At 40.3% G+C, this 15309-nt stretch overlaps 1 protein-coding gene across 1 annotated transcript in view; it reads right to left on the reverse strand.

Moving 5' to 3' along the window:
• Window positions 1–15309, reverse strand: part of RICTOR (RPTOR independent companion of MTOR complex 2) — a 164303-nt gene that overhangs the window by 19609 nt on the left and 129385 nt on the right. The window contains exons 26-32 of the mRNA XM_026649060.2: window positions 13942–14051; window positions 13746–13833; window positions 10561–10653; window positions 9637–9743; window positions 7722–7951; window positions 5321–6350; window positions 717–894 (exon numbers count right to left, since the gene is read on the reverse strand). Coding sequence (XP_026504845.1) covers window positions 717–894; window positions 5321–6350; window positions 7722–7951; window positions 9637–9743; window positions 10561–10653; window positions 13746–13833; window positions 13942–14051 — 1836 coding nt within the window. The remainder of the gene's footprint in view (window positions 1–716; window positions 895–5320; window positions 6351–7721; window positions 7952–9636; window positions 9744–10560; window positions 10654–13745; window positions 13834–13941; window positions 14052–15309) is intronic.

A 15309-nucleotide genomic window follows, 5' to 3' on the forward strand; every position in this document is an offset into this window, starting at 1 on the left:
GGGGAAGTGATAGGCTATCAGTAGATCAAGGAGGATGAGAACATGGAAGAGCCTCTAAGTTGGCCAGTAGTGAAAACAACCAAGTGGAGCAGAAGAGAAATGAGATCGCAGAGGACTTACAAAGGGTTAGAGAAGAGAAAACAGGCGAGAGAGCATGTAGAGGAGGAGAAGAGAAATGAAGCAGTAGTTATTCAATGAGGGGAGCGCACTGGGAATGGCAGAAGGATTTCACGAGGGAAGATCAAGTGCAGATGGAGGGGGTGAAAAATGATTATGCCAATTTTAGTATAAAACAATGTCAACAGGAAGTCCTATTGTGATGACGCACAAAGTAATATCCCATACATAGCTGTTAGCGAGTGCTGAGATTTCAACCTCAAGAAGCATAGGTTTTCTACTTTAATTCACTAGCTTTTTATCTAAGAACAGTTAATTTAAATGAAAAACACCCTTCCAAAACTATGTGCCAAAATGGATTGGAACTCTGTAAATAACTAAGGTAGGAAAGTGTCCCCATTTCAGAAACGTGTGCAACTCAGAAATTTCAGTATCCTGCTATTCCTACATACGTATATCTCCTCATTGAGGTAGATGAGAATTTCACACATCCTAACAGAATACTGAATCAGTGGGGGAAGTTTTGACATTACTCATGAAAATAAATGCTAACTCATTTTCATTCTGTACATCAGTTAAACACATTGCTGTGTACATACCTGAAATATTTCATTGATATCCACTGGGAGAGCAAGGCCAATGTAATCATCAGTACTACCATACGTAGCATTGGACACCATGGACCGAACAGAGGAGGAACGCTGCAGTGTGTTTTGGTTAATAGGGCTTAATAAATCTTCTTTATCTAGCGAGGCATAACTTAAAGCTTTCATGAACCTGTAAGATAATTAAAAGAACAAATGACAAACTTCTGACAATCACTCCTTTTTAGATTCTGCATCTATAGGTGGGGGTTGTTAGTACTGCCTGTGTTAAGGTTGCCAAACACATCCCAGTATAAGACCCCATTTCCAGTTACTTATGACTTGGCCAAATTTTAAGCACTTAGGCTTAAATTTTCCATGCCAGGTGTCTGCTTCAGGCTGAAATTTCTTTTGGAAAATTTCAACCAAAATAGTTTATCTATTTCCAAGAACAAGGTCAAGGAAATATACATTTTGCCAATGTTAAAAAAAATGTCTGACAACCTTTATTTGGGAAACTAGCACTCCCATGATTTGGGGAAAAGACTTGACATTTGGCAAGGGGTGGCCTCTGTGCCAAGGATGTGACTTTTGATATCTGCCTGAATTTGGCCAAGTTACAAGCCTTAGGGGGAAAAAAATCACATTTCACATATGCTCAATAGAGATTTTAGATTTCAGTGGCTAAATCAGGGGTGGGCAAACTACAGTCCGTGGGCCGGATCCGGCCCATCAGGGCTTTGGATCCAGCCCGTGGGATTGCCACCCCCGTGGTGCCGTGGGCCCCACGCCGCTCCTGGAAGTGGCTGGCACCATGTCCCTGCAGCCCCTGGGAGTGGGGGGGCAGAGAGCTCCGCATGCTGTCCTCGCCTGCAGGCACCGCCCCACCCGCAGCTCCCATTGGCTGGGAAGGGGAAACTGCAGCAAATGAGAGCTTTGGGGGAGGTATCTGCAGGCGAGGGCAGCGCGTAGAGCCCTCTGCCCTCCCCTCCCCCAGGGGCTGCAGGGACATGGTGCTGGCCGCTTCTGGGAGCAGCGTGGTGTCAGGGCAGGCAGGGAGCCTGCCTTGGCCCCAGTGCACGCTGCTGCCACCCCAGAGCTGCTCCAGGTAAGCGGCGCCATGCCAGAGCCCACACCCCGAACCCCTCCTGCACCCCACACCCCAGCCGCACCCCAACCTCTTGCCCTGAGCCCCCTGCTGCACCCTGCCCCCTCCTGCATCCCAACCCCCTGCCCTGAGCCCCCTGCACCCCTTCCGGCATCCCAACCCCCTAACTCCCTGCCTTGAGCCCCCTGCCACACCCTGCACCCCCTCCTGCACCCCAACCCCTTGCCCTGAGCCCCTTCCTGCACACCACACCCCCTCCCACACTCCGCACTCCCTCCTACATCCCAACTTCCTGCCCCAGCCCTACATTCATGGCCCTGCATGCATGGCCCCCACCCAGATGTGGCCCTCAGGCCAAAAAGTTTGCCCATCCCTGGGCTAAATTCTCCAAAGATTCTGTCTTCACTGGGTGTGTTCCTGGTACTGAGCAGATCTCTTCCTACAATTGCAGCTCTGGGCTGTTGCAGGCCATTCCAGGTCTGGGCACTAGAACTGAGAGCAGGGACTCTTTCTCCTGTGTGCTCAATGATTTCCCTACCCAGGCTGAGCTCAGATAGAGTGGAGGAAAAAACCACCTGAACTGAATGCAGAGGGGACAAGATCTGTACCCAAGGATGGAGAGTGGAAGAAATGGGGATAAGGAACCTGGGAGGGTGGACTAGTATTGGTGAGGAGAGAGGAGAGGGAAATTGGGACAGGGAAGTCTGGAACTGGCTATGCAAAAGCCTGGGACTGAAAGCCAGTGGGGTAGGAGAAAAGAGGGGAGACAGATCTGATAAAGAGCCAGGGTGCAGGGGGAAAACTGGTACTGACTGGTAAAAAACAGACAGGAGCTGGGGGTGAAGGGCACGATGAGATGAGATGAGATGAACCAATGCGGGGATTGGGACTGGGTGAGTGGAGAGAGAGAGATCAGATGAGGTGCCAAGTAGCGGAGAATGGGACTGGCTGATCAATGAGATAAGAGTTCTGAGGAATGGAGACGGAGTGACTGTGGAAGAAGAACAGGACGGGGAGGGATAAGGAGCGGTGAGGAAGAGACAAGAACATGTGGGAGGGGATGGGGCAGAAGGGGTCATGCTTTGAGGGAATGGGAAGAAGCGTCTGTGCCCACTAGTGCACTCCCCCTACAGATCTTGGAACAGAACCCAAGATTCTGAAGTCTCCCTATCCGTCTGTTGTCAGCAGATATCTGGCAAACTGTCTCTCTCGTTCCCCTTTAGTACTGGTCCACATAAAGGACAACCTACTAACAACTATCAGTTACTCTGCTAGCTCAAGTGACAGAGGTATGTGGTGGATCTAAAGGTCTCAACCCTACCAATGACCCATATGGGTGTCAACATTATGTCGTATAATTAAATTTCTTTTTTCCCCCCGTTCCCTATTTGCTTTTTAAAAACATAGGAAATTAAATACAAAAACTATGTTAAAATATCATTGTTTGCCAAGTCAAGCACTCAAAGCTTAGGAAATCCGACAATTAAAATTAGCTGTGTATCCTTAATTCAGACCCCTTGTGTGTGTATACTCGATAATCTTTAATTACATGATCAAATATTTCTTTTTCCACAGGACTCCTGGCACATTCAGTATACAAGATGGACCTCTCTATGCATGAATCAGGGTTGTGTAGTGAAGGAGATCATCTGTAGGACCACTGCTTCATTTGCTGGTCTCATGGTTAAAGCAAGTAGAATTGTATTTTATTCTTGGTATCTTATTCTAGTAAGTATCTCTGCGTACTAGCACTAATTAGAGTAGCAATCGATGCAGAAAAAAATCATGCCATTAATCTAGACCTAGACAACTACTTACTACAATGAGTGAACACCACAAAACAGCCATACCACTTTAAATGTTCTAATGACACCTATTTGCCACTATTTTCCTCATTTCCAACTGCCGAGTTAGGAATTTAATATTAACCTATGAACTTAATTATTTTGCTCAGGGGAAGACGAGAAGAAAAAACACTAGTGTAGGTAAAGAGTGAGGACATTTTCCTGAGGTCTAGTCAGTAATAAAACAGGTGTGAGCTTATGATGATGATAATTTGGGGCATGACCTGAAAGATGCTCAGTAATCATAACTTAAATGGAAATTGTGGGCACTATGCACCTCTCAAATTACATTTGACTAAAAAAGGACCATATCCTATCATAAGATCAAGATTTTAAAAACTATGCCCCTAAATTTAGAACATATGAGAAAGTCAAATATGTCCTATTTCATGCTGCTGCAGCTTGGGAAAGCAATGAGCAACAGAGGCAGGCACTAGAATTATTCATGGGAGAGAGAGCACCAGATGCCTGCCTCCTGTGCAGCAACCAGGAGGCTCCAGAGAAGAAACAACTATGGTAACCTCTCCCCTTTCTGTCACATCAACCAGGATGCTGGTGAAAGAATGTGTGTGTTGGAGGGAGAGGGCGCAGACAGAAAAAAAACAGAGCTAGAAAACTTCTCCTTGCCAGGAGCAGTCTCAAATTTGAGATACATTTGAGTCAAAGACTAATACAAAAGACAAAGCTCTGGAAACCGAGTCCAGGGACAGTGACCTGATAAAAAGGGGGAGTGTGCTGGGACTTCAGCAGCTGGTAGTTTTTCTCTAGCAAAGGCAAGACTGTCAGTGTCATGAGACAAGCATCTTATGTAATGGCCTAATCAGTGCTTCAGAATGTCTGACATCACACACTAATATAAAGGAACAGAGGGTCCTGTGGCACCTTTAAGACTAACAGAAGTATTGGGAGCATAAGCTTTCGTGGGTAAGAAGATTCTTACCCACGAAAGCTTATGCTCCCAATACTTCTTAGTCTTAAAGGTGCCACAGGACCCTCTGTTGCTTTTTACAGATTCAGACTAACACGGCTACCCCTCTGATAATATAAAGGAGACATTGACTTTCTCTAAAAACGGGTCCCACGGATGATATTCTGGACCCAATGAAGTCAATGACAAAATTCCTATTGACTTCAGTGGGGCAAGGATTTCACACAGTGTCTCCCTGTGTTGGACTTAATCCAGAGATAGTGCTCTCAGTTTAAAACCTCAGTAAATGACACTGGGAGAAACTCAAGAAAATAAAACACAGTTTGCTCTCATTGCATGAAAACAGGGAGATGAGTCTGAATCATTATTATTTCCGCTTAAGTAATATTAGTATTTAACAATTTAAAAAAACAAACAACCAAAAAAGTTAAATGGGAAAAAACACCAATATAAATAAGAAAATAGTTGTTCCTGTGACTGGTCTACCTGGCAGAGAGGTTCTGAGGACAGTTGTGTGTGCTGGGCCTTTTAGAACAGCAATTAGGAAGTTCAGATCCCTAGTTGATTAATTATTCCCTTAACACAGTTACACTGCTTCCAATGGATTTGCGGATCATTAGGCATTGAATGTTACCTATCATTAGCAGAAAGCTGTAGAAGTAATTTTCATGAGAAAAAAAATTTCATTTAATTTGCAGCTATGCTTGTGAAATAATAAATTAGCATGGATGCCTCTTACCTGCTTGGCGTTAGCCGAGAATCCAAGCTCCCAGACTTCATGGTAATAGTGTCAGTAAACAGCACATCCTTTGCTGGAGATGCTAAGGCTTCTGAATGCGACAGTGAAGGATGCATCCTTTGCTGCTGTAAGCGTTTCAGTGTAGCGTAGCCGAAGGCATCTCGAGAACTTGTATAACTAAAGTTGTAGTCAGCAAGACTCTTTATGGTAGCAAGAGAAGGAGCTTTAAGGGACTGTGCTCTTCGAGGAAGCGTATGAGAAGACCCTGGCGGCACCAGGGATACAGAAATTGATTTTGAAAGAGGCAGGTGGTTAGATTGTGGTGTTGAACAGTGGCTTGTTTTAACTGTTTTTGTACTTACCACAGTACTCAAACTTCCACAGTCAGTGTCTACATTTGTAGTGTCCACACCCACCGTCTCCCTTGATGGACTTGAGCTCATTGAGCTTATGCCACTTGTTGTGGTATCCGTATTAAAACTTAAGCTACGACTCTTGAAATGTGTTTGTGTAGAACCATCTCCTATTAGTCTCTCTCTGCTTGTGTTTTCTCTGTGATTTTCATTTCCAAGACCTTTTGGCAGCTTTAGATCATTTTCTCCAATACTTGGGGTACTACCTGTATCTTCCATGTGCTTGCTCGCAACAAATGAAGTTTCTAAGCGTAAAGTATGGATTTTAGGAACTCTGAACCCAGGAGTGAATTCATCCCCAGGAGTAAAGTCTATACTACTGGAAGGCTCTGTTACTGTACGATTTCGCCTCAAGCCTGATTTACTGTCTGATGATGACAGTTTGCCTCCTTTAGGATCGCTGCTACTTCTATGTTTTTTATTAGGCAAAGTAAGTGAATTTAGGATGCGATTCTTCACAAATCTGCTAGAAGCAAAAAAGGGAAAAGGACTACGATCCTTATCCTTTAAGGGTCCAGGTTTGTCATAAAATGTTTGTTCTGCATCCTCATTGATATCTAGGAAAAATGTGCTAGTAGAAGTACTGCCAAACCGGTCATCCTCCAGGATAAACATACCTGAAATTAAATAAGGATTCTTATTACTGAATGCTGATATTTCTAGGAAGTGTAGGAAGTAAATTGTAAAAAACTTATTGAAAAATTACTGAAACTGGATACACAGTAAGATCAGGTAAATACATTTAATAATTCTAAAACAAAAAGAAGTAAACGTGTATGTTATGATGCACGAGTAACATTTTAAATTAGCATTTGTTTCCTGCTTAGAAAAACAATCCCCTTCTCTTGCTCTGTCTTATTTTTGTTCTTTGGAAAAGATGGTTGTTAACTCCCCCCAGAGCCAATGCTAAGAAATTTCCATGAAAACAAATTGTAGTTACATTCTTTGTTAATAGAAGCTGCATCAAACTTAAAATCTGAATCACACAGCTTGAATCACACCTTTAAAATTTATTCATATTTTGTTCATTTCATCATACGACATATTTTTAAAATGTGGATGCCTAAATGGTTTGTACAAATATGAGTTTTGAGCGTAAGCTATATAGCCACCTGTGCCAGTTATTTTAGTCTTCATAAAAGGGGAAATCAAACAAAAACAAAAAAACCAACCAGCTATTTTAAGAGTTTTGAAAGGTATTTTCTTTGCATGTAGCTAACACACTGAGAATTAAATTTGTGTGATCTCCCAACCTACACTGTGTGTTTATTCCTGATGACTATAATTATTGAATTTAATGATCTACAGAACAATTGCTTAAAAATAGCTGCCTATCACAAATTTTCTAAGATATCCTTTCACCTGTCAATATGTACAATTTCTTAAAAAAAAAAAGTAATGGAAGTAACCTGACAACTGAAGGCATCTAAACATCTAAAGAATTTAGGCACACAAGTCTCACTGAAATGCAATGGGACTTGTTACTAAATTCCTCACAAGCTATTGAAAATAATCATTTCCTTTGGTGTTTACAATGACTAAGTATTACTATGTTTTTGTTTCAATTTCTGCAACACGTAGTACTTGACTATACTAGTTTCGGTACCCATCAGAAAAGGAAGACATCTTTTCAAATCCTGGTTTGTCAGGTTACTTATCTTTTACGAAATATTTTATATGTTAAAGATTTCATTGTTTCAAAGATATAGCTACATTATTGTATTTAATACTTAACCTGAGACTAACCTCCAATCAGCAGTGCTGCATTCTTTAGGGCTATTTAAAGATTCTAAATACAGTATGGTTAGCAGCAGATTTAAATTCCCAATGTCGATCACAAAACAAATGTAGTATTATTATTAAACCTAGAAAATTTACACCAAGGTTATAAGTATAATACTGTACATACAAAAACATTTTCTAGATGTTGTTTTGAAAACTTACTAGGAAATGTTTACCACTGTACCATTAATTCTAGCTATGCTTACTTGATGGTGCAGATTCACTTTCACTGTTATGCCTAGAACTGGTGGACCCCGAGTTCAAGCTAAGAGTGCTGGGTATAGAAGAGAGCTCATTGCAGAGTTGCTCCATGTCATCAGGGACTACTGGCCAAGGCTGTCTACGACTGTGTCTCACTGCATCCCAATTGTGCTGCTTCAGAATGTCACAACCTTGTTTAGTTTTGGCTATTAGACCAAGCACGTAGACACAGGTTCTGTATTTAATTAAAAAAAAAAAAAAAACAGTAACAATAGCCTGATTTAATCAATAGATCTGAGTTATTCAAACATACATTTGATTTGTAAGAGGAAACAAAGTTGCAAGATAATCCAATATAGACCAGCTGAGTAGCTTTTTTTGTTCTATCTAATGGGAAAAACAAATCAGAGCAAGTGTCGTACAGGTAACAACTACATGTTAAATATATTAAATGGGAAAAAAAATAAACTTGTGTAATGCAATGTTAATGTTCCACAGTTTTAAAAAGTTAATCAGGAAAAGCTAAAGTTAAGGTTCCTACAGCAATGTTAATCAGTTCATACTTCCTGTTTGTTTTACAGTACAGAACTAAACAAAAAGTAAGAAACTGTCCATGTAACAAGAAATACAGTAATAGAAATGTATAGGCTGAACTGGTAGCAGTGCCTATAGTTAATTTTGCCCAACACTTTCCATTATAAGACCCTTTTTTCAGTTATTTATAACTATGACAAACTAACTGTAGGGGCTGAAATTTTCTGTGTTGAGTATCTGCCTCAGACTGCTGGTGGAAGTTGTGGGTTGTTGTTTTCTATTTTTGTTTTCTGTTTTTGTCTTTTTTGGTGGGTGTGTGGGTTCTTTTCCTGAAGTTTCAGGTAAGATTCCAAAAACAAGTTTAGGGGAAAATGTCATTTGCCCATGTTAAAAAATTACCGTTTTAAACAGAAGCTATAGCATGTCCATGCTTTAGCACAGGAACATGAAATTTGGCAAAGAGATGCACTGATGCCAGTGATATGCCTTTTGCTGTCCCTGTGAAAATTCATCCAAATTTGGCCAAGTTATAAGCCTTCTAAAATTCTCAGTTCACACATGCTCAATAGAGATTTATTATGGCTGCAGGGGGCTGAACAGAACTGCAATTGTTTCTCCTGCCAGATGGGGGCCAATCTGGTGCAACACACAGGAATTGAGAGCAGGGAGACATCTTTCCTGTCCTCTCAATATTCCTCATGCTGGCACCTAGGTAACATGGAGAAACAGAAGCAGTGGCCTAATTCAAATGCAGAGGGGTGAGGAATGGAATAGAGTTGAAGGGAAAAAGAGAGAAAATAAGAGCAGAGGGGGAGACAAGGTTGCAGAAACCAGAGTGGGAAGGTGGAGCAGAGGGGAACAGACAGGCTGAGATCAAGGGAGCACAAGGGTCTAAAATCACTAGCATGCATTCTGCTGCCACAAAGTTCCTATGGGATTCTGGCCAAACCACTTAACCCACATATTAACTGTGTGTTTCTCATTTTCTATTACATTCAAACAGTCTAAGGGGTAATGTGATAATAGGTTTTTGGAGACCAAATACATTTTATCTGTTTCCTCCTAAAAACTTGTACAAATATTACTGAATAAAAATCGAAAAGAATAGTGGCAGAGATTTAAGAACTTCTAATAATTTTACTTGCTTCTTTAGAAAAACAAAAATAAAATAAATGCCTTTCATGATGGCCTTCCTAAGCTAGTTTCCATGACACTTCTTGCAAATAAACTTTTGACCTATTTAGAGGACCTGGAAAATTTCTCAAACTTTGTCAATGATGTTTAATAAAGGAATCCAGTGTAAGCAAAAGTAGAAATCTTTATACATCCTAGGCCTGTCAGGAAATACTATTTGCAGATTTTAATTTTAAAATTAGATATACATACCCCCTAATGGATAGAACTTCACAGTGCTGGGCAAGTGCCATTATGTCAGGAATCACATTCTCTTCTTGAAGCAAGTTAAGGCCCCAATTTGATGATCCGATATTTCCCTGGAATGAAGTTATTATTTGCCATCAAATACATTTAACTGCTGATGTCATTTGTAGTGGTGCCCACAAAACTCTTGGCATGCTAATAAAGTGAAATGCCATCTGGCCACAATTTTATTATAACTTCAAACTTGTAACTTTTAAGAGCAGATAGCCAATCCTTCTGGTATTTTTCACCTGTGAGCAATGAAGGACTCGGGGCACCATATGCCACCTTGGGCTCTGGGATAACTGAACAAGGATAATCCTACATTTCCCCTCATCATACTGGCACTTTACTTGTCCCCATTAATAGTCAACTTGGACTGGGGCACAGAGAACAAACATTGAGGAGGGAGGGAAGACAGACCCATGATATATGATGAAACTAATGTCCAATTTTGTTCCTGCTCCACCCCAAAAGGACTTCAGGCTTCCCTCCTATCTCCCCGCAGTGGGCCAGTTGAACCAGGTAGGTTCAAACCCACCAGTCGATGTCCCGCTCCCCAAAAAACTGTTTTGGAAAAATGATGGTGATATCACGCAGGTCACAGCAAGTCATATCCCCTGAAGATTAGCCACACATATTGCCATACATGATACACATTCTTTTGCTTTTAAAAAATCATTGTTAGACTTCACTTTTGTAAAAAAAAAAAAAAAAAAAAAGAGTCACATGCAATGCATAGTATTTCATCAGAAAGACCAGCTAGGATACCAGAAGAGTAAGTTTTGTGAACTACTTTTACTTAAAACCAATTCCTTAATTATTTCAGTATCTGAAAAGTTACAGCAGAAATAAGAGGAAAGAAAAGCAATACATATGTCTATTACTAACCAAGGCCCAAAGGGCTGCTTTCAGATGTTTAATTCCTTCCCACTTATCCAACATCGGGGAACGAACAGTGTAACTTAAATCTGGGACAACACTCTAGAGGAGGAGAACAAAATAAACTTAGTTCAAAGTGACTAAATATTGGAAGTTTCAATACATCAGGTTCTCCTAAAGCTTTGAACAAATGTTTACATACGCACACTTTAAATTGGACCATTCCAGCATATAAAAACTTGGATTGATTAACATCAATAATGCAGAAGGAAAATTATAAACTTAACGCTACCCGATATCCCAAAGAGGAACAAACGATTCTGTAATCAGTGCATACAACATGTTAATTCTTAGCTAGCTTACTTTTACACCATTGGGAAACCTTCTCATTGCAGTTTTACAATTCAAAGAGTAAAGAGATTCCCAGTATATTCTTTTTCCTTTCCCTCATCATCCAAATGATTTACAAATCAGAGATTAATAGCATGATTACATAATGCTATCCCTAAATCAAGTTAATCTTCCCAGCAGAGCTCAATCCAACATACTTCAAACCTAACCACAATCCCCCTGTTGTCTGGGTATACTGAAAGAAGGACAGGAGACACTTGATATGGATTTTAATTAGGCTGCAACTTTATTAAATAGATGTCTGGGACTACCCAGCAGATAAAGTGTACAGAGTAGGCAAATCCATGTTTATTCAAATCATTACCCAGGGCTTCCACCAGCCCCCCTTCTTTCCATCCAGGTCCCCCCAGCCAACCCATGGCTTGGATCTTACCATCCATCCCCCTCGTAGGAGGGTTAAGGTGGGCTATAAGAACGGGGGGAGAGAGGGCTTGGCTCCCTGCCGTACAAATCCTAGGAGTCCCCAATTCTGTTCCTTTATCCAGCACATCCTTTTAAGTCCTTTACCAGGTCACTAGATGCCTTTCCTATGGAGTACCTGCACTGGACATCCGCCCCACATTTACAAAATAAGTTGCGACATAAGGCTTACCACCTTTTCTTCTTACCAGGAAAGGTCCTCCCTGACACCTGCTGTGGGGAAGGTGAAAAATCCTCACTCCACCGAGGCCAATCTGGTGGTGCAGGAAAAATTCCTTCCCAGCCCGCCTTAAAAAGGAGCGACTAGCACAACGCCCACAACAGGTCCTAGACCAACCTGATATTTGCTACCTCTTGGGGGGGGAGGGGGAAGGAGGGAGGGAGAGAGCTGCCTTGCCTGCTGCGAGGAAAAAGGGACTTCCAACCTCACATTCCCGGGGGGTGAGTCAGCGCCGCAAAGCTAACCACCATTCACCTTTTGTAGCAGTTTCTGACCTCATTCCCCCTCCAGCCATAAAGCACAGCTGCCTTCTCTCGGCAAGCCGAGACAACGTTCCCCCCTGCTTTTGGTGTGGTGCAGTCACTATCTGGTTTTCAGGCCTCTTTTGTACAAAGACTGTCAACCATGTCATATTCTGTCCAACTGTGTGATGGTTTTAATTATATGAACAGATGCTCACTAGCAGCTTGAATGAAAGTATCAAATATAATTGTTAGTGAATTATCCAGGTTTAATTCAGGTCTCAAAAGGGGACAGATTCATTGGATTAAATCAATGCAATATTTGGCCTTCCACTTGAGTTTATTTTATTTAAACAATTCTATAAAACTCACTCTAAGCGCTAAGTTAACAAGTTAATTTTTAAAAATGAAAACAGACTAATTTATTTCTCTCTTCATTTTCAAGGACCTAAAATACATATTTGTTTTAACAAAAATTCCCAATCCATATTTTCTATATGCATAAAGCAAAACCATAGCTTTACTAATAATTGCTTATAATGTTCATTCAGCTAACAAACTCTCCAAAAAGCATTTCTGATTGGTGATGTTTGCCTTTCCTATTTCTGTCCTCATTAGCCCCTACCATTCACAACGATCAGTTGTAAGAAGCAGATTGAAAGATATTTCTCTGATGTTTTCAACACCAGGAAAGAATTTCACATGATGCTAGAATGCAGGTAAAGATTGTCCTTGCAAGATATAACTTCTTTGAAATTTGGAAAGGCCATAGTTTTATGAATCTTCATTTAATGACTGTTCAAATGATGATCAAAATAGAGGTTATCCCAAGTCAATTATTCTAGAAGGGTTACACATCACACTTGAAAAGTTTTTACTTTTAATTAGGGCTGCCAAGCGATTAAAAAATAAAAAATAACAGCGATTAAACGTACTGTTAAGCAATAGAATAACATTTACATATTTTCTGTTTTCTACATTTTCAAATGTTGATTTCAATTACAACACAATATAAAGTGTACAGTGCTCACTTTATATTTTTTTTATTACGAATATTTGCACTGTAAAAAACAAAATAAATAGTATTTTTCAATTCACCTAGTACAAGTACTGTAGTGCAATCTCTTTATCATGAAAGTTGAACTTACAAATGTAGAATTATATACAAAAAAATAACTGCATTCAGAAATAAAACAATGTAGAACTTTACAGCCTACAAGACCACTCAGTCCTATTTCTTTCTGAAGTGGGGGTTGAAGCATGAAGGGGCATACAAATGTTTACCATATCTGGCACATAAATACCTTGTGATGCCAGCTACAAAAGTCCCATGTGAACGCCTGTTCTCACTTACCAGTGACATTGTAAATAAGCAGTGGGCAGCATTATCTCCCGTAAATGTAAACAAGCTTGTTTGTCTTAGCAATTGGCTGAACGAGAAATAGGACTGAGTGAACTTGTAGACACAAAAGTTTTGCATTGTTGCTGCTTTTATTTTTTTAAGTATAGTTATGGAACAGAAAAAAAAGCTACATTTGTAAGTTGCACTTTCACGATAAAGAGATTGCTCTACAGTACTTTTATGAGGTGAATTGAAAAATATTGTTTCTTTTATCATTTTTACAGTGCAAATATTTGTAATAAAAAATAAGATAGAGTGAGCAGTGTACACTTTGTATTCTGTGTTGTAACTGAAATAAATATATTTTAAAACATAGAAAAACATCCAAAAATATTGAATAAATTTCAATTAGTATTCTACTGTTTAACAATGCGATTAAAACTGATTAATCGCGATAAATTTTTTAATTCATGATTAATTTTTTTTGAGTTAATCATGAGAGTTATCTGCAATTAATTGACAGCCCTATTTTTAATTTATCTATTGTCAATGTCCTCACCTGAACTTCCAACAAATGACAGCCTGTTTTGTGGTGCACCAGTTGGCCATAAAGGTGAACTGGCAGGTAGACATGTGGCCGCTGTAATCTGGTAGAAAAAGAAATGATCTGTTTTCATGGCAATAATTATGACATTTTTAAAAAGCCATCACAATTCATGTCCTCTTAAAACAAGTTTATTTGCAACAGAAGTTACCTTTGGTTGCTCCGACGAACATAGTTATCACCATCAATAGGTTTACGGTAAGTGGTAAGTGCTTCGTTAAGTTGTTCTTCAATTAATTCAACATATTTTAAATTGTACTCCTAAAAAGGAAAATTGAAATATAGAGCCTATTACCTCATTGATAATATGACAGGCAACAAATGTTTCTAGTATTTACAACATACTACTATATTATGGAGAAACTATTTCTGACCATAATCAAGGTTGAGTTTTTCAGCTAGTGCAGTAATTACAGTACTTAGAATATAGAATGAATTTTCTGAAAATTTACAACAAATCTGCCCAACTATTTTAGGGGATAAAATTAATTTAAAAATGGATGCTAAGAGAATTAGCACCTGATATAGCACTTTTTCTCTCATAATCCTAAAAGAACAGATCATTCAAGCTTTTCGTTTAAACACTGAAATCTTGCGTGTAGGCTACATTTGAATATTTTTGTAGGATTAATGGAAAGAAAGACTTATTTTAATAACTAATCTTGTCCTTTAACAGAGGCTGAAGAATTATGGACCTACTATAGAGAATTCCAAGACCTGCCCTCTTTCAAAATGGCTGCCATCTCCAATGGCTCTCAGTGTACTGAAGGAAGAGGCTGCCCTCAAGTACCTATCTGGAGAAGGGAAGCTATCTCCCCATTGTTGTCAGTGGGTCTGAGTGTTCCTGTTCACTTTCTGACAGTATAGTGTGTCAACATCTTCATTAGACCACCTAAGGCCTGGTCTACACTATGAGTTTAGTTCGAATTTAGCAGCGTTAAATCGAATTAACCCTGCACCCGTCCACACAACGAAGCCATTTACTTCAACATAAAGGGCTCTTAAAATCGATTTCTGTACTCCTCCCCGACAAGGGGAGTAGGGCCGAAATCGACATTGCCATTTCGAATTAGGGTTAGTGTGGACGAAATTTGACGCTATTGGCCTCCGGGAGCTATCCCACAGTGCACCATTGTGACCGATCTGGACAGCAATCTGAACTCGGATGCACTGGCCAGGTAGACAGGAAAAGCCCCGCGAACTTTTGAATTTCATTCCTGTTTGCCCAGCGTGGAGAGCACAGGTGACCACGCAGAGCTCATCAGCACAGGTAACCATGCAGTCTGAGAATCGAAAAAGAGCACCAGCATGGACCGTACGGGAGGTACTGATCTGATCGCTATATGGGGAGAGGATTCTGTCCTAGCAGAACTACGTTCCAAAAGACGAAATGCCAAAACATTTGAAAAAATCTCCAAGGGCATGATGGAGAGAGGCCACAGTAGGGACTCACTACAGTGCCGCGTGAAAGTTAAGGAGCTCAGACAAGCCTACCAGAAAACCAAAGAAGCAAACGGAA

The sequence above is a fragment of the Terrapene carolina genome, unplaced genomic scaffold (genome assembly GCF_002925995.2).
Source record: "Terrapene carolina triunguis isolate 2854851 unplaced genomic scaffold, T_m_triunguis-2.0 Scaffold69, whole genome shotgun sequence".
Classification (NCBI taxonomy): Eukaryota; Metazoa; Chordata; order Testudines; family Emydidae; genus Terrapene; species Terrapene triunguis.